We start from the raw sequence: 25,605 nt of genomic DNA on the forward strand, positions 1-25,605 counted from the left end.
GCGCTTTCTTCACCTTTTCTCAATCAACCTTGTGCGTGAATTGAAATAAAAATGACACTTTAATTATTTTAAATCTTATGATCAACCTTGTGCATCAATGTGATAAAATTAAAATAAATAACGAGAGGGACACACATTTTATCTTTCATAAGTAGGCCAGGCTTCCTAAATCGTGTACTTGGTAGCGAAAATTTAATTTCAGTCCTACCTAAAGATTGTTCAAGATCTACGTATATCTCATGTAAATATGTAATGCAACCATTAGTTTATAAACCACATGAATCATATTGATACACTCATGCACACAATTATAGATTTATATCACTATAAGACTTTTTGACAATCAATCACTTTTTTCTTTTATTATCATTGTTGGAATTATTTTCTTGTTAGTTTTGGACATTTTTTTTATTTTTTTAATTTACAACTAAATTTTAGACCTTTATTACAATAAAAAATTGACCATACATACTTCCCATTTCCCAACAACACATATACTACCAACACATCTCAATATATATCTCATACAATTAATATTCGTATAAGCATATGATCATACATCCTTTTCCCTCCTATCCTCATATTCCCCCACTTCCCTCCCCATCTTGAGTGATGGAGAATAATAACAGTAAACAACCACTGTTATCTTCCAGCGCCGCCGCCGCCGACGACAATAACGATCAAGTTACATCAACAATTGTGGATGATCGCCATGGAGAAGAGGAGGATATCCCACCAATCGAAAGCCCGAAAGTGTTTTTAACGGTGTTTTGGATGGAGTTAAAGAAGACGATGTACCTCGCCGCACCAGCTACTTTTATGCGCACGTGTCAGTATTCCCTTGGCGCCATCACCATCACCTTTTCCGGCCAACTTAACACACTTGATCTCGCCGCGTTTTCCGTCGAAAACTCCGTTATCGCTGGCTTCTCATTCGGTGTTCTGGTTAGACACAATACAACCCTTCTACTCTTTTTACTACTGTCGGTTTTTTTTATAAACATAGGCTTAACAAAACTATTGTCGTTTAATTAAGGTGTTATTCATATACTTCGTGTAAATCTCAACAACTTAGTATTAATACTTCGTATTTTAAAACTAACTATGTATATTTTGAGACGGATTTGGCAAACTTATTACTCCTTACCAAATTTGTCACGGAATTTTAAAAACCATTTTATCTCAAGTACATTATTTAGAGACAAAACTTTAGTTGTCCAGCTCAAGTTTGAGATACAGATTCAAAATTTGTCTCTAATATTGTACTTCTTTCGATCTTGTTTAAATGTCATAATTTGATTTTTAACACTAATCATATAATATATTTTTGCTATATTTATGATTTATATTTTAAAAAAAATGTAGTAATGTGGGGTCTTGAAATAATTATCTCATATACTCTATAAATTTATACTTTTTATAATTTGCAATCAATGATTTAAAGTTTAAAAGATATTAATAATTGAAATATTACATTGACAACGTGATAATTAAAAGAAATTGTGTCAACTAAAAAAAAGAATTGAGGAAGTATAATGTTATACTCCCTCCGTTCTTAAATATTAGTCTCATTTTGACTTTTTTACCCGTTTCAACTTAATATAAACATAAATATCTTCAAATCCGTACGTTAAACAAAGTTGGTATTGTTTAACTACACCATGAGACGAACAAAACAAAATCCCACATTAATATATTTTGAAATACGTATTGGAAAGAAATTAGATAATTCTCTTCAAATATAGTGTCAAGATTCTAAGAGGGACTTATTTTCGAGAACGGAGGGAGGAGCGGTGTATGTATAATTAAATTATGAAGTGATCCGTCATCAGTGTCATAATATTTGAACGTTGATTTTTCCACTTCTACCTTCTGAGACATGTACAATCTTTTGTCAAAAAAAAAAAAAAAAAAAAAAAGACATGTACAGTCTTTAGGACCATATAAAATCATTTGTAAATCATACGGAGTAAAAAGTTCAATTTGTTGAACTTACCCACATTATAAAGGTTTTTATGGCCAAAAACAAAAGTTTATAGAAAATGATAGCTTTTAAGGTTGCATATAAGTTACTCCGTATATAAATGGAAAAATTACTTTATACAAACATTTTTTGAAACAGAGGAAGGTATATAAATAATTGCAAAACTAAAAGTATTGTAATTTTTTTGAAACGGAGGAAGTTATTAATTACAACTATCGACTTGTGATTTACTAACAAATTATAGTTGTTGACTCCTTGAAGGTTGCATCTCTGACTATCAAAAAAAAAAAATTGTAAAGTTGATGGTTTAATACTACCTCTATTTCATAATGATATTTACAGTTATATTTGTACATATTTGAAGAAAAATGTACAAAAAGGTAGATGATTATAAGTAAAAGAAATTTGTATAAAAAAAAGGATGGGTGTAAGAAAAAGAAAGAATGTAAGAGAAATTGATGTAGAAATTTGTAAATGTTGTAGGGTATAAAGGATAAGATAATAAATTTTATGTGTAAAAATAATACAAAGCATAATATAATGAACATTATGAAACGGATTAATGTGAAAAGTGTAAAACTTAGAGTACAATAATTAGCTGAAAATGATTTAAAAGACAAATCACATGATTAACAAATCAAATCTTAGCAGTTACAGTATTTATGTCGATAGCAGACACTTAAATTACAGAGTGACATAGTTAATTCTTGGTCTAGTGGCCATTACTAGTCGGTCTAGTGCATTTGTGATCTGGTCCAACTCAATAATTACATCATGTTTTTTTTTATCACATTTTCATTTACTTTTGTCATACAAGTGGGATCGGATTCCATCAGAATTTGGGGTGGGATGAACCTTTGTTCTTCCCCAATAGAAAAAGGATATTCGCCGCTTTAAATTATGTACCTATAAGAAGTTAAAAATGAAATCGTTAATTTATACGGAGTACGTACGTAGTATAGAATACGTAGTAAATATTAATTATGTTTATTTTTAACACATGATTTCGACATGCATTTCTAAATTTTTCTATTTATGTGTGCAATTATTTAAAACATACTCGTACCAATTAATCACTTTATTATTTTATATGCATGCATAAATGCATTAGTTTTTGGGAGTGTTTATTGCCACTTCTTATTAGCCCATTCACAATTTCCCTTTAGTTTATACTACATCAAGCAACAAATTAAAATAAAATGGAGTTTAATTTGGGCACAAATAAATTGATTATGGACGTTATCTTAATTTTTAACTTTTTAAACAATTAATATTCTCCACATGGAAATAGATCGAGCTCTTATGGCTCATTCGCACACACTAAATAATATTCAGAAATAGCAAGAGTGGCAATGCACTATCATAATTTAACAAAATCACAAGTTTGTTAATTATGAATTTTATGATACTAACCAAATAATTCTTTTTGTTGCAAAAATATAATGAAGCTGGGAATGGGAAGTGCATTGGAGACATTATGTGGGCAAGCATTTGGGGCAAAACAGCTGAACATGTTAGGGGTGTACTTGCAAAGGTCTTGGGTAATCCTGTTCACAACAGCCCTCTTACTAAGCCCCCTCTATATCTTTGCCGCCCCGCTCCTGCGCCTCATCGGAGAAACTCCCGCCATTTCGGAGGCAGCAGGTACAATCACCTATTGCGGTTTATATATTTTTCGTACCATGTCATGTACCTTTACCTGGAATCACCTGTTTACACAACCATATCGTGTTCCTATCTGTACTCGTTTTAGTGCAACCTAGCTAGTGTACAATTTTCGCACAAACAATAACTATAAGTATATTCACAATGTCGTAATTGAGCAAACATGAAACATAAGCATAAAAACTTTTTATTTGGAAAATTTATGTTGAGGGGAATTCATGATATCCAACAAGATAATGTTTTTCCTAATATGTTGACTACGAGTATAAATGACCATTACAAAAAATTGTACCATTAACGACGGAAAATTCCGTCGTTAAACGCCAATAATCGTTGATTAATGACGGGATTTCCTGCGAGAACCCGTCATAAAAGGGGATCGAAGTTAATGGAAAATTCCGCCGTTAACTCGTCGTAAAAGACATTTGCGACGGTTGTTCCCGTCTTTGTTGGTTATTAACCCCGTCGCATAAGGCTTTTGCGACGGGATGTTTGACCCGTCGTAATTAGGTTGTCGTTAAAGATACAAATTCTTGTAGTATACCGTCAAAGTTTTAAATGTTAGACCACGTGATTAGTTAAAGTGAAAAACTTTATGTAACGAGGAAATACTAGACTGTACTTTTGTTTTGTGTGTGATTTTAACTTAAAAAACCGTATTTTAATTAGATTAAATTTCTCAATTTTTCAATTTCGTTAAAAATAAATTCCTGGATCTGTCATTGCGTTGTAGGTAGGGTAGCAAGATGGATGATACCACAACTATTTGCATACGCGACGGTATTCCCAATTATAAAGTTCCTTCAAGCACAACGTAAGGTGATGACCATGGCAGCAATCACAGGGGTAGCTTTGGTAATACATGCATTTTTCTCGTGGTTGTTCATGCTCAAACTCGGGTGGGGCCTCGCTGGTGGAGCCACCGTGTTAGACACCTCGTGGTGGTTCATAGTTTTAGCCGAGCTTGCATACATTTTCAGTGGGAGGTGTGGTGAGGCTTGGAGTGGTTTTTCATGGAAGGCTTTTAGTGACTTATGGGGCTTTGTTAGGTTGTCTATTGCCTCTGCAGTAATGTTATGGTAAGACGTACACTATGATTATGACTAATTAACTCTTTCACAAATTCTTATTTGGTTGTTTATATTGTTCAAATCCTCTGTCCCATTTGCGTGTCCCATTATTATCCCTTTTATGCGGTGATTGATTATAGGGATGGGCGGTGGTCAGGTCTGAAACAACTCGTACTGAGTCACGTGGAGTCGGACCCATTTATGACCAATGGGACAAATCGCTCAACCCGAACTTTTTTATGCTTAAATAGTCGTCCAAACTAATAAGACCCGTACAAACCCACCACATCCACCTAGCCTTCACAACCCACATTAGCCCCAAAAACACACCTTCAAACCCACCCGACCTACACATCTCACATCATCCCCTCAAAACCGGTCCAAACCACCAATCCCACTCGACCAGTACAACCCAATACGATCCACGTACGTAACCCACTAACCCACGACCCAACATGCGTATCCGTTTTCCCGACACAACTCACGACCCGATCCGCCCTTCGGTCCTGTGTCGACCATCCTTGACCCATGACCCACCAAACCCATCTTGCCCTACGATGTATCGGCCTTGTGCCCTTGTGTCAACCATCCTCGATCCACCCTACCTAATCATTGGCCATCTCTAGCTGTATTTATGTTATAGGGAATGAGACACAATAGTGGGATAGAGGATTTGAATCGGTTGTTAAAGTGTTACAGAAATACACAAAAAAACTGCCATAACTAATCATCTTGTTTTTCAATCTCAATACTAATATTCACAGCTTAGAAACGTGGTATTTCATGGCTCTAATCCTATTCGCGGGGTACTTAAAGGATGCAGAAGTTTCGGTGGGTGCCTTATCAGTATGGTAAGACTGTAATGCTGATGCTGATTAATTATATCCGAATTCATGAATAATTGCTGTAATTAACAGTTCTTATTGTGAACTAAACTACATTTCAGCATGAACATACTAGGATGGTCAATGATGGTGGCTTTGGGATTCAATGCAGCCGTAAGGTATGTGCTATATGCCTCGATCCCTCATTCGATATGAAATTCATCTTCTCATTTCATTACATTCACGTTCTGCAAATCAGTCAGTTGTATACTTGTATGCTATGGCTTTGTTCTCTTCACCTGGTATGGTCTGAATGTTTTCTGCGAATACTTTTTTTCTTTTTCTGGTCTGGTCTAGTCTGTCCTGGTTTGATCTTTCTGATCATCCTCAGTTCATCTTCTCATTTTATTACATTCATGTTCTGCTTATCAATGTTATGACTTTGTTCTCTTCACCTGGTATGGTCTGAATGTTTTCTGCGAGTGCTTTTTTTTTTCTCGTCTGATCTATCCTGTTTTTTATATTTATGACATTTGCACGAGGCATATAAACAACATACTCCGTAGATATTACGAGTATTTGCAAGCGAGTACATTCCGGCCTATTTACCACTACAACAAGTTATGATGATCTTTGAATGGATTGTGTTTGTGAAGTGTAAGGGTATCGAATGAACTCGGAGCAGCACGTCCCAGAATGGCAAAGTTCTCAGTTTTAGTATCAGTAATAACATCATTCTTGCTGGGATTAATCATGGCAACAATGTTGATTATCTATCGAAAAGAATATCCGGTAATATTTTCCAACAGTAAAGAGGTACAAGAGCTTGTCACTGAGCTCACCCCAATTCTTGCAATCAGCATTACCATCAACAATTTTCAGCCTGTTCTCTCAGGTATGTCCAACATGCATTTAACCAGTTTTAGTTATACGAAGTTCATGTTTTTTCGGGTTTATCTTGGGTCTACAAATTGAGTTCAGTTCTTCTTACCTGGTCTGGTTTGATTCTTTTAGTTTTTGGTCCGTATATTTTCTATATGTGCTTTTTGCGTTCTCTAATTTAACTTTTTCTAATCTGGTCTGATTCTAAGAAGAAGAATCATCTTTGAAACTGATTTTCTTTTTCTTTATTGGCTTTCCAAAGGTGTGGCAATTGGAGCTGGATGGCAAGCATTGATTGCATACATTAACATTGGATGTTACTACATATTGGGAATTCCCATGGGGCTCACACTCGGATACGTGCTTGGCTTCGGCGTCAAGGTAACTTTTTGTTGTTGTTGTTGTTGTTGTTGTTGTTGTTGTTGGAGGGAGAGGTATCTAAGGTATCTTTGTCACACCAAGTTTTTAGTGGAAAAACATGGCATGAAGGCATAAACTCATATACTCCATACAAAGTTACTAATAACGTATATTCCTAAATGGATGTAACAATATATACACCCAGTAATTCAATACTCCTTCTGTCCCTTAATACTCGACATGTTTTGACCGGACACGCTTGTCAATACACAACTTTGACCACCAGTTTCTTTAACTACATGTTATAAAACCTTACAACAATATTAGTATTTTGAAAATATACTAACATTTATTTCCATATACTAGAAATAAAATAGGGTCAAATTGAATCATGTAAATGATACAAAAAGTCAAACCGGGTCAAGTAATAAGGGATGGAGAAAGTATGAAGTATTATGGATCATAAAAGAAACCTCGTGAACGATTTTAGTTACGAGTATATTATTACAAACCACTTAAAAACATACTCCATAGTAAAGATTTTTCTCTTGATTTTTGGAACAAAATATATCGTAATCTGTACAAATGTTGCAGGGGATATGGTACGGGATGCTGAGCGGTACATGTGCGCAAACAATTATCCTATTTTCAATCGTCTACAAAACCAATTGGGACAAAGAGGTAAACTTAACTTAAACCACATAATTAACGAGAATATAAATTAAGAATAATGATTCCTTAACCATCAACTTGGGCGTCTTGGCTACTGATATTATATGCAGGCTTCAATTGCTGGAGAAAGGATACGGAAATGGGGAGGTCATCAAGATGGTGCGAAAACCAAAGAAATTGTAGCTTAGAAAACTACTCCTTGCGTAGTATTTTTGGTTTCAAATAAGTGTAAGTTAGAGCCTGTGGGAGTAGAAAATATTGTACTCCAAAGTTCTAATTTCGCGATTAGAATTAGAATTGATGATGATGATTAGAGAATCTAAATCTAAATTTCAGGAGCTGAACATGAGAAGTTTAGTGTCCTTGATTCTCTTAACAAGGAGTGGTTTTTTATTAACATACCAGCACAGTACTTGGAAAGCATGAACAAAAAAAATACTCGGCAAAAACTGATCGAAAATGCAGCGCACTAGCCATTTTTACTGCACATAGAGTAGTAAAGAATTGCAAGTAAATGCAAAATCCTAACTTCATATGATCCCAGCACGGTAAAACCTTCGTATGGCTAAAACAAACATGCTATCCCAAGCCAAGCAAAAACCACTATTCGAGCATCATTAAATAACATAAATAAACGTGACAATTATTATAATGCAGAGGCTCATAGTAAAAAGTCCTACTACGATTCAAACAAGCAAGAATTAAAAGTTCTTCTAGCAACTTTATCCCCTTGCCACTACTTAAGCCAAACATGTCAAGAAAACTACTTAAGCTTAATTGCATACAAATACAAGCCTCTAAGCTAGTGCTTCCAATTAGACCGGATCAAAAGACAGGCAGGCCAGGATCAGGTCGGTCCAAAACATAAAAATCATCCCATCGTTTGGGTCCAGCCCAAGATTTGGGTCGATTTTTTGTGCCCTGAACCACTATTTCGGGCCATTTTCGGTCCGGGTCAAATTTATAACCAAAAGTGTAGTTTTACATTGCCAAATCCCATCAAAATCATGTAATTTCATGCCGGGTCGGGATCGAAATTGGGCCTAAAAAAGCTGCCCAAATATACAGATCGTGTCGGGCTCATATTGATCAAGTCTACTTCCAATAAAGCAAACACCACAAAAGGGATACTTCAATAAAGCAAACACCACAAAAGGTATACTTCCAGAGTCTCAAACACAAAATGTAAAGAGATTTCCTCCCAATTCACAAAATAACACATCTGAAAACACCAACTAGTCAACCACAGCCTCTACAATCATAGGCCTCGGTAACAAGTATAGCCTGTGCATCTTAAACATAGGCTTCAGTAACAAATACAGACCGTGCATCAAAAACACATTAATAAGTACTCCCAAGCTACAACAAAATAAACCAAACTAAAAAAATCCCACTATAAACTACTCACAAACACGACTAGTCTACAATGGAGAACTCAAAACACTCACAGGCAGGAATCTAGCTTGCTTCTTACTACTCCCGTACATCAGTAAAGATACGAAAACCATAACAAGCTTAACCATCTACTCAGAAAATTGTTGCAAGAATTCGATAAATTAAGCATTACCTGAAATATCGCAAAAGTGCGCCTACAGCCCGACTTGAAAACAAAATGCCAGGACAACACTAATCACAACGCTACGCTAGGACAAGTTCATCAACAGATAAATGTGATGTATTACAAATAATCTGAGCTCTGGAACATTAACTAATTCATAAGTTCCTTGGGGCAAGTGCAAAATCAATGCAGGATAAAACAAAACATCCTAAACATATACACTTTGGCACTTTTCCTTCATCAGTTCATCTACAGCTAAATTTGAAGATCACAAATAACTTGAATACAAATAAAACCTCTACCTTGGCATATACAGATCCGAGTTTACTATAATATAATCAACCAAATTCAAGTTTGTCAGCATTTTCAAAACCATATCAGTAGAAAATTTTCATGTACTAGTAGTAACTTCAAACATAGACCGATAAACTGTATCTAAGAAAATGCTCTCAACCACATGCATATATTTAGTACACCAAGTCAATACTAATCGATCATGCAAACATCGCAAACCACAATTCATTCCTCTATAGAGTCAGTTGGGACCAAATATCAAACTTTATTAGTCAGCAGCTTAACACCATATCTTCATTTCAGAAAGGTAAACCCCTTAATTTACTTCTCACAACACCAATCACAAACAGATTTGACCAATAGAGCCAATAGTAACATGAATGGCATCATTGCATCACCACTACCAAACAGCCCCCAACGCTACTTTAGAATTCAGCAACCTTAACCAACTGTTCCTACAATTCATACTAATCCTAAATTTCTAATCTTACACTCTATGTTTGTCATCAAATACTTCTCAAATGCAAGCTCGACAATTCAACTAAACCCTAACCTTGTATTTGTCATCCAACCCTCATCAAATCCAAGCACAACCATACTACACAACTTTTCCTCCTCGAATAATATTCTGCAATGAATACGAAAGACAATTGAACAAGCATTACACAATCCCAGTACTAAATGCACAATGGGACAAAACAATAAACACATTTGAGAATCAATGCATTTCCTCAACCATCAAGCACAATAAAAGAAAACAAACTATAATGAACTGATTAACTCACAAGGCTAAATCACATCAAACCATTGATTTTCATCAAACAAACAAAAAGCCACAATCACAAAACCAAAATAACAAATCGTAAACATAACAGCAATAAAATGATAATGACAATAACAATTAAGCATATCCCAAAATCTCATCATCATAACAAAATCCATAAAAAACAACCAAAAAAGAGTTAAGATTAAATTATCTCAATTCTTAAAATGTATTTTCTCTGCTAAAAATAACAACCTGTAGACCTGACTTAAGCAGTAAGAAGAACAGCCCCGCCATTCTCTTTAATCTTCTTCTCAGCAACTTTAGAAATCAACTTAGCCTTAACAACAACAGCTTGATTCTCCGGCAAAACACCCTTACCCAGAACCTTAAAATACCCAAACTGCGTGACATCAATCACCGGCGCTTTCCCTTCTTTCGCCGCCTTCTCTCTCACGTCTTCGGGAACCATTGACCAGAGCTTGTCGAGGTTGACAATGGGGCAGTGGAACCTGTTGCGAAGCTTGTGGAAGTAACGCATACCGACTTTGCCGAAGTACCCAGGATGGTACTTGTCGAACATGATACGGTGGTGGTGCATACCTCCGGCATTACCACGACCTCCGGGATGCTTACGGTGCTTTCCGATACGACCATGTCCGGCGGAGACGTGGCCTCTCTTCTTCCTGTTCTTCTTCAAGTGAGTTGTCATGGCGGAATTTTCTCTGTCCTAGGGTTTCTCTCTCTAGAATTGGGGGAAATGTGGAGGCAAGGAAAGAGAGATTAGGGTTTGTGAGTTTTATGGCGTGAGAAGGGGTGAAAGGAAATGAGGTGGGCTTCTGAGAAAATGTATTGAAGCCCAATTAAGTTGGTTAGTTTTTTTGGTTAGTTAGTGAAATACTGAAATATTACGATGGTGTTGAAATTTATACTTTTTAAAGGTTTTTCCTTTTTGTGATAGGAATTTTTTATAGAAATTTCGTCAAAATAATTTTGTTATGATGATGAGATTTTGGGAAATTAGGGCTATTAACGATTATTAACTTAGGTCAAAATAATTTTTTTGAAAAAGTAGAGGAAAAAAAAACATGTGAACAAAATTATTTCGTATGAAATATTTAACCGTGGTGGTTTGATTAACTTAATTGCGGTAAATTAAAATAACTAAGAATAAAAATATTCATCGATTAATCCTTTAAAAATGTATAGCTAGGCCAAGAGAGGGATGAATGTGGAACGAATCTTCCCTAGATGTGGTGAGTGCCCAGAAAGAAAAAAAAACACACATGTTGTTGTGTAAGGAAGCACGAGTTCTTTGGCGAATGTCTCCTGCTCGGCTGGAGTTGAAGGATTGGCTACTAAGTTTTGTGGAATGGTGTGAGAATTTTGCTAGCATGTGCAAACTTGACATTGCTTATGAGATGATCATGATGCTCATATGGCAGATATGGAATGTGCGTAATGAGTGGGTCTTTGAGAGGAAGACCACTGATCCGCCGGATTTTGTGCGACCGGAGATGAGATTATCTGGGGACTATGAGGCTGCAAGGAAACGGGACGAGGGTGCCTCAAGGAGCACTGGCAGAAGTGCCACACACTAGATACCTCCACCGGCCGGCTTGTGAAATATTAACACTGATGTTGCATTAGGTATATGAACCACGAGCATGGGAATTGTTGTATGGGATAGTAAGGGAGACGTTGTAACGACAACAGGGAAGAAAGTGCAGATGGCGACATCGCCTCTGCTGGCCGAAGCAAAGGCACTACTCTTTGGGATGCAGCTTGCTTATGATGCGGGATACGGACAAGTTGAAGTGGAGACCGATTGCCTCACGTTAGCTAATATGCTCACGAAGAACCCGTGCGAGAGATCATCAGCTCAAGTAATAGCCAATGACATTGTCAGTTTTGCTAATTTATTTGCTAGTTGTTCTTTCTGCTTTGCAAAGCATAATTGTAGTGAAGTGACTCATGTCATGGCCAAGTCTTCCCTCACCTTTGAGGAGGAACTAGTATGGCTGGATGATTTCCCACCGAATATTGTTTCAATTATTGGGTTGTTATTGCATTATATATATCTTGATCTCTATTACTGAGTTATTAATCCAATATTTATCGTCATTGGTGTTTCGTGATGTATCATTTTCAGGCCTATTGTCCCCGTAATTGTTTGACATTTTGCCCGACCAATTGAGCTTTTTTGCCCGACTAAAGACGACTATGAATTGTCCAATTTCGGTAGCATGCATAGTCAACCGTTTTTACACATGAAGTTGATGATCATAGTGACTGAATGCTCCTGAATTAAATTGCGAAATAAGTCCTGAAATTGTAGTTAAGCAAAAAAGAACAGAGCTTAAGTTGTGTATACGAATTTGGCAATTGTTTCCACTTATTTAATCTTATTATAAAAAGAAAAATAATTATTATATAGTCAATTGAATCAATGGTATAGATTAAATAACGAGAAATATATGGTCATGATTAAAAGATTATAGTGGCTACATATTATATTGAACATCAAATAAATAGGGCAAAATTGTCAAAAAGTACATTTTTTTTTGCCTCACTTTATGAGCTAGTACCTTATATTTTTAGTTTTGTCAAATAATACATTGAATTAAACACTTGTTTTAAAAATAGTACCTTGTTGCAATATTCCAGCCAAAATCACAATATTCCGGCCATTTTTTTTTTTTTTTTTTGGTGTAAAGAGGGGAAGCAGGGCTTCCTTAAGAAAGAGAAAAATGCGAAAAATAAACTAAGGGAAATAAACTATGTAGTACTTGACTAAACTACTGAACTATGGAACCTCATTCCATCATGCTGCAATGGCCGGAACCAAACGGAGTAACCCAATCCCACTCATGTCCTCCAATAAAATGGCCCGAAGACCCTCCGGGGCCGCCTCAAGCAGTACCATCTTTTCTTCCAGTTCAACACCATAGTTAGCTAACCAGTCGGCCGCGCGATTGGCCTCCCTATAGCAATGTTGAACTGTAACTTCCCATTTCGGTCGATCCATCATCGAGCGGCATTTGGAGATCAAATGAAAATAAGGAGAGGTGGTATTAACTTCATCCACCAGTGCTCGTACCACAATTTCCGAGTCTACAGACAGTTGGATCCGTTTGTGTCCCCCGTTCCATGCCACTGCTAGCCCCGTCAGCACTGCCCATATCTCAGCCTTCGTCGACGAGCATTTACCACAGCTTGCAGCAAACATCTCAAAAAGTTCCCCTCGATGTCCCCTAATGATCCCTCTAGCCCCTGCCGCACCGGGATTTCCTTTAGCCGCCCCATCCGTGTTCAACCGTACCCATCCCTCACGCGGATGTTCCCATTTCACCAAGATCTTCTTCTTGTTCCGTGCTGTATGTGCTTCACACCTATCAGTCCTATCCATGGCTTTTTTTATCAACCCCACTTTGGCCATAATAAATCCCAACTGGTCTACAGGGATGTCCGCATTTCTCTCGAAGCAACGGTTGTTTCGCCATTTCCATATCCACCATATGGTGTTTGCGAAAACTATGGGCCAATCTTCATCCCTTGTGTTTTCTTTTGGGCATATATTCGCATCAATCCAATCATTCACATCCTTGCTAAACAATTCATACTCAGTCATTGCTGGGTATTTTCTCCATACCATGGTCGCCGCGGGGCATCTACGAAGAATATGATCAACTGGTTCCTCATTTGCTCCACAGACCAAGCAGCTCGGGTCATTGGTGAAGCCCCGTATCATCCTGTTTGTGTTCGTCATCAGCCTATCCCTCAGTATTAGCCACATGAAAAATCGAATTCGCTGCGGGACTTTAACTCTCCATACCTGCGACCAGTTTCTATGGCCCCCCATATGTGCCTCCCCTCGAATGATGTTTAGGGCCGACTTTATTGTGAATCCTCCAGATGATGAACCATTCTAGTACACACGGTCGATGGCTGACTCGTCTTCCTGTAGCTCAAATGATTCTATGGTTTTTAGTATTGCTCCTGGAAGAAAGTGTGCAAATAACTCCCATTTCCAACCATGAGTTTGTTCCCACATCTCGCTCACTGTATAATCTTGCAAGCTCAATGGTACCTCCCGAGTTGCGCTGTCTAACAGTGGGGTGGGTGACGCCCATAAACTGTGCCAAAAAAAAGTCTTCTTTCCATTGCCCAGTGCCATACTTACCCCCTTCCGTAGTGTATCTACGTTATCTACTATGCCCCTCCATGCATTCGATGCATTCGGTTTGTGTCGGAACATGTCTACGTCACACCGTCCTTCACAGTACTTGCTACGGAGCACTCTCGACCATAAAGATTTCGGTTCTGCCAACACACGCCATCCCAACTTAGTAAGGAAGGCGGCATTCGCTTGCCTCATTGCCCGTATGCCTAGTCCTCCATTGCTCTTTGTTTTTGTGATATTCCGGCCATTTGTCATTGTATAATTCGAAACCAAATGACCCGACTTGCAAATAACTCGAACTAACTCGAACTGACACGACACGTTTCGTTAACGTTTAACACACCCCAAATAGAAAAAATGGAAAAATAAAAGAAAATTAAAGGGGCCAAGGGAAGAGACAGAAGCCGCAGAACTACAGAAGCGTAATATCAACGGTAATTTGGCATTTCCACACGTTAGAAAGAAACTACAAGCTGATAGCTCATCAATGGCTATCTCTACCTTCACCATCAAACCCGCACTCCCTCCTTCTCTCCTTCTCCGCCATAGTTGGCAATCGCTTCCAAACCGTCCAATTGTCTCTATCCTCCTCACTCAATCCCCTACCCTTCGCCTTCCTCCACCTTCCCGGAGTGTCCGCCGGCGCCGGCGAATTATTCCCGTCAATGCGACTACGGTGAACGGGGTATCAATTTCTAATAATCCGGATGGCCAAGAAATTTCGGAAAAGGTTAATTTAGGAGATAGAATTCGGAAGATTTTCGAAGCTTTGCCGTCGATTTTGCCCGGAGGAAAATGGTGGAGGTTATCCGATGAAGATATCGATGTTGACCTAACGGCGAAGCCGGTGACGGTTTGGAATGCGCTTCATCGGATGTGGATGTTGGTTCGTAGTGATCGTTGGGTCATTTTTGCTGCCTTTTCTGCTCTAATTATCACTGCGGTATAAATTCTCATTGTCCTTCTGCTTTTCTTTCTTTACTTCTATATTTTGGTTGTAAATTTTGCACAATTTGGTCTTTTTGCTTGTTTTCTGTAGTTTTTGAGCTTATGAACTGTTAATTGAGTGGTATTGTGTTAGTTAGTTAGTGTTTAGTTAGTGTTTGTTCTTGTGATTTACGGTTTGGTGAAAGTAATACTCAAGTCGAGGTACTTGTGGACGGATTTCATTTGCTACAAAGTTAGGGGAACCGGTCGAACGATTGGATATTGTAGTGGAAAGTCGAAAATTTAGTGGAGAAGGCGGGTGGAAGTGAAAATTTCAGATGAAATTGTTGTGAGAAGTTGAAGTATTTTGAACCTACATTCTTAGCTTGTTGAAAATTGAAAGCTGATGAAGTAGTTGAAAATGTGTGAGTATTATTTAACTAGAGTTAGATTGTATTTCATTTGCTAACTCTTTCTGTTTCATAATACTTATCTTGTTCCTAGAGAATATTGATGCATTGTTACTGACTAATTTGTGATACTAATGCAATGTAATTGGTCACTTTTACGCGTTTAGTTTGTGTAATAAACATATGATCTTTAGCTAAACATATTGCTGAATTGTTATATCAATATAAATTAGCTGCATAATCAAACGGCTGATGGAGATTTGCAGCAATTTATCAACCAAGAACATTCATCGTTCATGTGCTTCCATTGATACTTGTTAAGATTCAACCTCAGTACTTGATAATATAACATTGTAGGACTGTAGGTTTCTTTTTACCACACCACAAGAACACAAAATTGCACTAACACCAAAAGTAAACACATAACTAGTAGTTAATCGTTTGTATCATGATTACAGCAACCCATGCTTCTTTTCTTTGGATTCATTATATCGATTTACTAGCTGCTAAAGCCATTCATACTTATAACTGATGCTTTCTCGGATTTAGTATGAAGCTACAAACAACCCCAAGTCTCCAACTAAGATATAGTTCCGACGTTCGTAAACATAGCAACATGTAGGGGTTACAAGAAGTTTATGGAGCCTATGTTATGAGGAGAAAGAAGAAGAGAAATAAAAAGAGGGACCCATGTAATGGGAGTGAGATAGAGAGAAACCATATGCAAATAAGGAAAAGTTGCAATCACATGGAAATAAGCTTCCGACTATACATTGTGCCATCCTGTACGTCTTTTTCTTCTGCTAAACACAAATGATCATTAGCTTTTATTAGCGTACATAGACGCTTGCAATTAACAATCCAAATTTATACTTCCTCTGTTTCATTTTAGTTGACACGTCTCTTTAGGCACTTTTGCCAATGCATAATTTCAAACACTAATAGCTACGATGTATAATTTTATCAATAAGAAAACTTATAAAAAGTTAATATTTCGAAAATATACATTAATAAGACCCCAAATGACTATTTTTTTTCTTAGGTATAAATTACAAAAGAAAGTCAAAGTAACTTATGTGCTACAATGCTAGCGCCCAAAAAGTCAAAACGTGCCAACTAAGAAGAAACAAAGGCAGTAAGTTCCAAAATAAAAAATGGAGGAAGTATGGAAAATATTTTGAAAACTTATGCTGTTATAGGAATAACCCTTCATTGGTTCGGTATGCTTCTAGACCAAGAAAATGTTTTGGCTCTCTAATTTCTTCAAGTTTAAAAGCAAACGGCTTCATTGTTTAACTACTTTTGCATCTCCAGTGATGATGAGATTGTCTGCGTATAATAAATTCATAATACAATTGCTAGTTTTATATAATGATCTTTCACAAACATCACGAGTCAACTAGTGCCACTGGATACACTTTCTAGCGAGAACTGGTGCTATGCTCCCGTGCTTGTTTTACTCCATACAGAGCCTTGTTCAGCTTTCACAAATACAGAGGGCAAGAACTGCCCTCAAATCCTTTTGGTCATTTCAAATAAATATCTCAATCCAAAGGTTTTCGTTTTCTCACATCTATTTCCATAATTTCCGAGATTTGCTAGCTGCTGGTGTGATGAATACTCCCATTGTATAGGCTAAAAGTTCCATCATAGTTGAGCACTCGAGCCATGAAAAACATCTAGCTACTAATCTGGACTTTTATCTTTGAACAGACCTATTTGAATTCGTATTCAATACAGCCATTTTACTTTATATGGGTTGCACATACTTGGGTTTTGGTAAACTATTATGGAAAATTATTATAGTCAGCGGATTATGAGTTTTAAGTCACATATCTTGGTCATTGTGATTAGCATATTAGGCACTATCTCTAGTTTACTAAGCTTAATGCTCATACTTTATTTTTTATGGTTAGATAAAGTGATCTTTGTCTAGTACTTAGGAAGTTTGTATAACGTCTCTGCTTGGAATATGTCTAATTGATTGGGGTTCTCCTGTTCAAGTGTTTAATCGACGAATTTGCTTTATTTTTCCTTTCAGCTTGCAGAGATCTCTATACCACACTTCTTGACAGCATCAATCTTTTCTGCACAGAGTGGCCAAGTCATGGTCTTCCGTCGAAATGTGGTTCTTTTGTCAGTTTTTTGCGTCGTTGCAGGAATATGCAGGTCAAAATCTTGTATGGTCAATGCACCCTTTTCTCTTAACTGAAACGTAGGAGATGGCACTGTGTTGTTTTCTAATGCTTATTATTCCGTGCCTCCATTTTTGCCTTTTTCTTTTTCTTTTCCCTGTTGATCTACTCCTCTTATGTGAATTTAGATGTTGGTCTGAGTATCATAAATTCTTAGTTCACAATTCAGACACAATGCATTCCTCGATGTTACTTGGCCATGCTTTATTGCAGCATTCAGTATACAATTTTTGTTGCCATGGATCGTATGCTTGGAATGCCTTGTTGGTAGAAGTTGAAATATGAAGATGATGATATGTTGCTGCTTGCTAAGTGTCAATGTTGGTTATCCTGACATGTAGTAAGTTCTGTTCAATTCCCATTCCAGGTAATGGGGAATGATGATAACAAGTCATAAGAACTCCGGTTACCACTGGCCTTGTAGAAACTTATTGAATTCGTCTTGTGATCACCATGTGCTGTTGGTTTTGTAACGTTCATCCTTCCGTCTAACAAGGTTGCTACTGGGTAAATAAATTTGTCTGTCATATTATACTGTTCCTGTGAAAGCCCGTGTTTTTTTAGGGATGGGAAGTCTTGGAATATTGAATTTGTTGACCATTAAATTAGCCTGAAATCTGAAATATTTGGTCGATGCAATAGAAATTGTTGTCTTGAACCTTGTTTTGTGCAGTTATGGTATTTTGATATTAAGTTTTTCTAATTAACAAATGGGGTAGCTGACTTTTTACATGTTTATTTGAGCGACAGTGGTATAAGAGGAGGCTGTTTCAGCGTCGCTAACATGATCCTTGTGAGTGGAAGTTTTTAACGTGTATTATTATTCTTTACTTCCCCTGATTTGTAAACTGTGCAGTAAATGTCTATCCGCTCTATCTCCAATGTAAGGGATTTCCAGTTCCAACTGACTGAGTTTTAGTAGACTATATTTATTCAAATCAGATTTTTTTTCTTCCTTTTCATTGGAGCATTTAATTGGGGAAAGGAATTAGCTCAAACCCATTCATCTCTGTACTGTCTTTATTGCTTGGCACCTTGTATTGCTTATCTTGACCAGACCTCATGTTCATTTGCAGGTCAAGAGAATGAGGGAAACATTGTATTCATCTCTCATGGTTCAGGTGCTGAGCCTTCATATTTGTTCCAAGGCTCTCCTTGGTTTATAGTAGTTTTTCATTTATTGATTTGAGTCCTTCTCTTTTTAGGACATATCCTTTTTTGATGCTTCAACAGTCGGCGATCTCACAAGCAGGCTTGGGGCAGATTGTCAACAAGTCTCTCGTGTGATTGGAAATGATCTTAATCTGATATCACGCAATGTTCTGCAGGTTCTCCTCTGTTGGTCTGGAATATTTCTAATTTTTTTTTGTCTTCTTATTTTATGATCTTTATTCCACTCCATTTATATCTCTCTCTGTTTGCTATCTCAGGGCACTGGTGCCTTGATATATCTGCTAATTTTGTCATGGCCGCTTGGTTTGTGCACCTTAGCAATATGCATCACACTTTCATCAATAATGATTGTTTATGGCCAGTAAGTTTTCATGCCATGCTTGCTTCATAAACTTGGAACACATAGTTCCTTTGCTTTCTTACTCTGACCATAACTAAATTTTATTCACCTAATGTTTACTATGTGTTGCCCATGGATAATTTAGCATTCCAGAATCATGATCTGAACAGTATTTGGATGTGCTGGTCTAAATGAAATATGGAATCTTGCTTCTAGAGAACATAATAAGAAGGAAAAGAATCGACATGCCTTTGAAAAAATTCTCGTTGAGGATATTTTCTTAGCCTAGTTAACTCTTAAGCCCGCCTTCCTTTGAGAAAAAAATATGCTAGATTTCCTGGAGACCAGAAAATGGGAACAGATTGCTGGAATATATTTTTAGTCTTCGTCTGATAGATAGATTTACTAATCTATTCTATTTAATTTCCGAACAAAGATCTAATCTGCCCCTACATGGATTTTTTTGTGACCAGTAGGAAGTTTCTTCTCAATTGATAATTGCTGTTACACTTTTTCCCCCCCTTCCCTTTACCGTGTGATTTGGAAAATCCGGTTTTAATAACACACCTAACAACTGAAGTGACACAGAAGTGGTGTGGTGTAGATACTAGAAAGCTTGGCATGGGCCATGATTTGAACTTGAGTTTTGCATTTATTCAAATAAATACAGCTTTGGCTCTTAATGTGAGGAAGGATCTGAAACCAGTGTAACAGGTACCAGAAGAAGGCAGCAAAGCTGACACAGGAGTTCACTGCCTCTGCCAATGATGTAATGTCCATAACCCTCCTGATTTTGTATGGTTAATTTGTTTACACAATTTATTTTGGGACACAGGTTTCTCAAGAGACACTGTCTTTGATGCGGACGGTTAGAGTTTATGGCACAGAAGAGCAAGAATTAGCAAGGTGGGTGTTCTTGTGGAAAGAATTAAGCCAACCTGTTTGTATGCTGAACAAATGAGTAACATTTGATGGTGGTTAGGTATGAGGTGTGGCTGGAAAGATTAGCTGGTATCAGCTTACGACAAAGTGCTGCATATGGATTGTGGAACGTCAGCTTCAATACTCTTTATCACTCAACACAGGTTTGGCAAAATTTCCTGTTATGTAGAAGTTATCTCTGATTGACCACTTTTACATTTGTGTAATTTAGAAAATTGTTGGTTTTTTTTTATTTGAAAAAACCATTAATGGACGGTGCCATGATACTTTTCTGATGATTATCTATCTGCATAAAATATGAGAAAAGAAAACACGAGCTTTGTCTAGCAAAATTGTGCTCTCATATTGCTTACTTTTTTATTGCTCGTTCTCAACTTAAGGTTAATTTAATTCTAAAATCCTGATACAATTTGCTGACCGCTTTTGCCTATTACATATCTACTTCCAGTGATGAAGTCGTGTCTTTAGGGTAACTACTGCTGTCTGTATTCCTGAGTTTTTTTAGTGACGGCACCCAACAGTGACAGATTTCTTTCTCTTTTGTAAACATTATAAGCCTAATTATTTGTTTGCATTGTGGAAATTGAAACTAAAACCTAATGACATATATCTTCTCACCTTTTTAGGTCATTGCTGTGCTGATTGGGGGAATGTCTATTTTGTCCGGTCATCTGACAGCAGAACAACTCACGAAGTTTCTGTTATATAGTGAATGGCTAATCTATTCAACATGGTGGATAGGGGATAATGTGTCATCATTAATGCAGTCTGTGGGAGCAAGTGAGAAAGTATTTCAGATGATGGATCTCTCACCTAGTGAACAGTTCAACTCAGAAGGTAGTGTATCAGATTTAAGTTTTTTCATGGTCAGAAGTTGGGTATATAGAATAAAGGAGCACAAGATCCGGTTCAACTAAGCACTGTTTCTCTATCAAATGTTCAGCTAAAAGCCTACTTAAGTGATTTTATTCTTTGTTGCCGGACATCTTTAGTGTTTATTGAAAATTTGAAACCGGACTTGATAATGTTTGTACTAGTCGATAATTCGATATTATAACATCCTATTTTTTTTTTGTCAACCAGTAATCTCTACAAGACCTCTTTTTGTATGTGAAGTACTTTGTAGTCCTTTTCCTTTGTCTTTCCATTTATTCTTCCTCTTAGGGTGACCAAAGAAATACACTTCAGATCTGAGACAGTTCTCCTTTTTTTTTTATGTTCGGTAAATTAGGACCTTTAGGATCAATATCTCACTATTTTGATCCTTTTTGCTTGACGTGTATTAGACTATTAGTTGGTTGGTTATTCACTTATTCATTTCACTTTTGTAAAAAAAAGTGTCTTGCCATGCTACTTCTGTTTATTATGTGCTCAAGGCTCTAGCTCTTTCAGCTCTTATATATTTATATGTGAGATCTGTTAAATTATGATTAGTTGTTTACTATTTTACCTTTTGGGTGATGCAGGATTTAAACTGCAAAAGCTGACCGGGGATATCGATTTTGTGAATGTCTCTTTTTCCTATCCCTCAAGGCCCGAGGTATGTTTCAATGCTTGGTTAGCATATAGTGACTTACTGTGGCAGTATTCTGAATTACTTTATATGTGCTATTGAATGCCCGCATACTGCTTTTGTCTCTTCAACTTCAGCAAATGTTCACTTTATTATTGACCAGGAAGTGGTGTCATAATAATACAGTATCTGAATTCTGAACATTCTGAAGGTGTGTTGATGTGATGATGTTGATCATCTATGTTCCCTTTATGTCAAGTAGGAAATTTCTTTCATGGTCTTATTTCCCTAAATTTGTTGGTTTGATATGAAATCTGAGACCATGGTCCATGGACATTAGCAAATAAGCAGGATGTCCTGGTGTCACTTGAATGATGTCTGAAACTTTAGAGATACTGTTTATGCTACTCTTTCATACTTTTGTGAAATGAGCTTGGGTTTATCCTTCTATTACGCTGTCATGTCTTTCATTTAGTCTTCTCTTGGTATGATACAACTTAATATGAATGCAAATATATAGGTATTATGTATCTCAGAATCTGGTTATAGTTTCTACTTTTCAAGATACCACACTTTATCTCCTAGTACAGCAGTGACATATCAATTGCAACCTGAATTTCATTATGTTCCATCTCTTGTTCAGTTACTTGTTTTGTTTTGTTATTTTGCACTATTCTATGTGACTAACATGCCGAGTTCTGAACAGGTACCTGTAGTACAAGACATAAATATTTCCATGCATCCCAATGAAGTTATTGCTATAGTAAGGGACTACTCATTTCTTTCTTTCTCCTTGTTCTCATAAGTTTTGATACTTTGGTGTCAATGGAGGAGCTCAAAATACTTGTTTGAGTTGGGTTGGGTGGAGGGATCAAAATATTTTTCTCCCTAATAAAAGTACTTTATAAATCGAGTAAAAAGATACTGGGAAGCAAAAAATGCATGAAGATCTGAAATGGGTGTGCAACAAACTAACTTACTAAGCCTTTAATAAAATCCACCAGATCTGCTATTGACCTTTAAATTCATACATAGGTGCACAACAAACTAAGCCTTTAAATACAACCCCCTGGTTCTGCTTTTTGCCATTGTGTGTCCCCCACTTGGTCTAGAAATCACAGATCATTAGTCTAGCTTTTCATGTTTTCCAGGCGTGAACATACCTTCTTAGGCCCATAGCTTAACTAGTTGGCAGATATGGCACCCGCAACATGATCCTGGCATCTACGTTACTTGGACTTGGGCACTAGTGTTGGACACGGGTACGTGTTCAAGTGTCCGACTCGGCTAAATTGTGAATTTTTCCATGATTTAAGTCGAAAATGAAGTGTCGTCGGAGTGTCGAGTATCCGACACGAGTACTTGAGGTAAAATGAAGAGTCTGAGTAACATAGCCTGACATTAAATGATGAGGAGTCAGGGGCGTCCCAATAGCTTACTTGTAAATATATGATTTCCTTGCTGCATAATAATCTCAAGGACCCATTTTTCACTCGAGTTTTTTTTGTTAGGTTGGTCTTAGTGGCAGCGGTAAAAGCACAATTGTTAATCTTCTGCTACGTCTTTATGAGCCAACTGGTGGTGAGGTATGTGTGTCTAAAAGTCCATATGCTTCTTTTTCTCTCATACAAATGGTGTACAACTCAAGAGAATAATCCCTTTTTCTTTCTTTTTTTGCTTTTGTCATTTTATGCAGATACTAATTGATGGCCACCCTCTGAAAAAGTTAGACGTTCAATGGTTGAGAGAAAGGATAGGATACGTGGGCCAGGTTGTCATGTATTTTTGTTTTGCACTTCTGAATTGAACCTTTTGCTTTGAGAAGAAGTTTTCTGAACCTACCATGCTCACCAATTCTGTGAACAGGAACCTCGACTTTTTAGAACGGACATAAGTTCAAACATAAGATATGGATGTCCCAAAGAGGTCACACAAGAAGATGTTGAGTGGGCTGCTAAGCAAGCTTTTGCTCATGACTTTATTTCATCCTTGCCTAATGGTTACAGTACGATTGTCGATGATGATCTGCTCAGTGGTGGACAAAAACAACGGATTGCTATTGCTCGAGCTGTCCTTAGGGATCCAGCAATTTTGATCCTTGATGAAGCTACTAGTGCCTTGGATGCAGAAAGTGAACACAATATAAAGGTTTGTGTATATAGTTTAACCATGGGAATGAATTATCACGAGTTCTTGGAAACATATTTGATAAAACCTTTGTATTATATTCTTGTTTAACTTATCAAAAGGCAGGGAAACAAATATCAATGGAGGGTATTTTTGACATGTATGTTAATTTGTACGCAGGGTGTTCTTCGAGCAGTAAAAAATGACTCACGATCAAGGAGAACTGTCATAGTAATTGCACATAGGTCTGTATTTCACCTAATCCCTTCATGATTAGTGATTACAGTATTACACACATGTTCATGGCTTTTTACTGTGTTGAATTTGATGCACCATCATTGCAGGCTTTCTACAATACAAGCTGCGGACAAGATAGTGGCGATGAGTGGTGGCCAGATTGTTGAGGTAGGTCTTGTCATAGTTTTTTTTTTTTTGACGATCTTTAAGTCTCAAGCCTCTGGTTTAAAACTTTCATGTGGATACTTTCAACAGTATTTTCTTTGGCACTATGGTGCGAAATTTCCACCTAAAAATGGTGGAAAATTGATGAGACGAAACTAGGATCCTTAATTTCAGCTGCAGGCAAGGGTGGAGACAAGGGGGGCGGATGGGGGTGGCAGCCACCCCAACAATTTTTGAAAAAAAACATGCTCCATATATGGTGTTAAATATCAAAATATAAATGTATATATAGTATTAAATACCAAAACATATGACTAAATACTTCTTGCCTTGGTGGTTATTTCTGGTTTATTATTTCTTGTGGACCCTTTGGTCATTCGAATCCCTTATAGTGCAATCTTTTTATTTATTTTTCTCGGCCCCCCAACATTCAATTCCTGGTTCCGCCACTAACTGCAGATTAACCTGTAGGCAACTGTAAGTGATATCTTATGCAAATTTATCCTTTTGGTGTTCAAAGTAATATCCATTTTGTTCTTCTTTGGCTTTCTTTTACCTGTGTAGGTGGGTGGTCACAAGGAGCTTCTTCTAAAGGATGGCTTGTATGCAAGATTAACTCGTACACAAGCAGATGCCGTGGCTTGAAGCACGTAGCATTCCATGGCTGTTATTTACCGTGGTACAAAACCCATTGATGCATCGAGATTTTATCTTTCTTAACAGTAGTCTCTAGCTACTGCAGTCACGCGTAGTTGGAGCAAGTCGTTCTGTTCTGCTGCTGCTGACGTGTGAATTTGTAGGCAGTCAAATTTTATTTATATCACAGAGCAACGATAAAACTGCGCATTGGTGGGTTAATAATAATGGCGACCATAACCCGTCAACATGGCTTAAAATCGCAGCTCAATTTTTTGAAGTAGCTGCAACATGTACTGTATGTATTATTTTCCCTTCCAATTCTTTATCCTCGTCCACCAATATATAGAAACTAGTCAGCTCAATCTGGAAATTGACTAACTTGTACTCCGTAAGTTGTACGTGTACATTGTACAGTATTACGTATAATCGGTGTACATTTGTACCATGTTGTACTCTTGGATCCTTTGGTTTCTCCTTGTAAGTTGTAATACTTGATTACTTTCACATTTATGCTGATATATTACCAAATATGCTTAATATATCCATCCCGATTCTTGCCCCTATGATCAATACTTGATTACTTTCACATTTATGCTGATATATTACCAAATATGCTTAATATGTTACTAGTATAAATATGACTTGCTATATTGTCTAATGCATACCACCAAAACAATTCCTG

The 25,605-nt window shown here is 37.1% G+C and overlaps 3 protein-coding genes across 3 annotated transcripts; 2 read left to right on the forward strand and 1 right to left on the reverse strand.

Moving 5' to 3' along the window:
* Nucleotides 1–519: 519 nt before the first annotated feature.
* On the forward strand, nucleotides 520–7,836 carry LOC110793143 (protein DETOXIFICATION 30). The gene is made up of 9 exons (XM_021997983.2): nucleotides 520–945; nucleotides 3,433–3,628; nucleotides 4,383–4,728; nucleotides 5,484–5,570; nucleotides 5,666–5,722; nucleotides 6,200–6,438; nucleotides 6,688–6,806; nucleotides 7,380–7,466; nucleotides 7,568–7,836. Exons 1-9 carry the CDS (start codon nucleotides 613–615, stop codon nucleotides 7,643–7,645), a joined length of 1,542 nt encoding a protein of 513 aa, XP_021853675.1. The 5' UTR covers nucleotides 520–612; the 3' UTR covers nucleotides 7,646–7,836.
* Nucleotides 7,837–10,210: 2,374 nt separating this feature from the next.
* On the reverse strand, nucleotides 10,211–10,861 carry LOC110793148 (60S ribosomal protein L27a-2). Its single transcript, XM_021997988.2, has one exon. It carries the CDS (start codon nucleotides 10,782–10,784, stop codon nucleotides 10,341–10,343), a length of 444 nt encoding a protein of 147 aa, XP_021853680.1. The 5' UTR covers nucleotides 10,785–10,861; the 3' UTR covers nucleotides 10,211–10,340.
* Nucleotides 10,862–14,654: 3,793 nt separating this feature from the next.
* Nucleotides 14,655–25,464, forward strand: LOC110793153 (ABC transporter B family member 26, chloroplastic). Its single transcript, XM_021997994.2, has 18 exons — nucleotides 14,655–15,198; nucleotides 17,634–17,761; nucleotides 18,538–18,580; nucleotides 18,864–18,908; nucleotides 18,993–19,115; nucleotides 19,218–19,321; nucleotides 20,015–20,069; nucleotides 20,136–20,206; nucleotides 20,283–20,385; nucleotides 20,869–21,079; nucleotides 21,709–21,782; nucleotides 22,462–22,518; nucleotides 23,267–23,341; nucleotides 23,452–23,526; nucleotides 23,622–23,903; nucleotides 24,063–24,127; nucleotides 24,227–24,287; nucleotides 24,849–25,464. Exons 1-18 carry the CDS (start codon nucleotides 14,743–14,745, stop codon nucleotides 24,927–24,929), a joined length of 2,109 nt encoding a protein of 702 aa, XP_021853686.2. The 5' UTR covers nucleotides 14,655–14,742; the 3' UTR covers nucleotides 24,930–25,464.
* Nucleotides 25,465–25,605: the final 141 nt, after the last annotated feature.

The sequence above is a fragment of the Spinacia oleracea genome, chromosome 1 (genome assembly GCF_020520425.1).
Source record: "Spinacia oleracea cultivar Varoflay chromosome 1, BTI_SOV_V1, whole genome shotgun sequence".
NCBI classification, from domain to species: Eukaryota; Viridiplantae; Streptophyta; class Magnoliopsida; order Caryophyllales; family Amaranthaceae; genus Spinacia; species Spinacia oleracea.

Excerpts from the sequence above, each read along its gene's own strand:
- LOC110793143 (XM_021997983.2), top strand. The coding sequence starts at position 613 with ATGGAGAATAATAACAGTAAACAACCACTGTTATCTTCCAGCGCCGCC. Across the intron at positions 3,629-4,382 it reads CGCCATTTCGGAGGCAGCAG|GTAGGGTAGCAAGATGGATG; the intron begins GTACAATCACCT and ends ATTGCGTTGTAG. Across the intron at positions 7,467-7,567 it reads AAACCAATTGGGACAAAGAG|GCTTCAATTGCTGGAGAAAG; the intron begins GTAAACTTAACT and ends TATTATATGCAG.
- LOC110793148 (XM_021997988.2), bottom strand. The coding sequence starts at position 10,784 with ATGACAACTCACTTGAAGAAGAACAGGAAGAAGAGAGGCCACGTCTCC.
- LOC110793153 (XM_021997994.2), top strand. The coding sequence starts at position 14,743 with ATGGCTATCTCTACCTTCACCATCAAACCCGCACTCCCTCCTTCTCTC. Across the intron at positions 18,581-18,863 it reads GCGTCGCTAACATGATCCTT|GTCAAGAGAATGAGGGAAAC; the intron begins GTGAGTGGAAGT and ends GTTCATTTGCAG. Across the intron at positions 20,207-20,282 it reads GAAGAGCAAGAATTAGCAAG|GTATGAGGTGTGGCTGGAAA; the intron begins GTGGGTGTTCTT and ends GATGGTGGTTAG.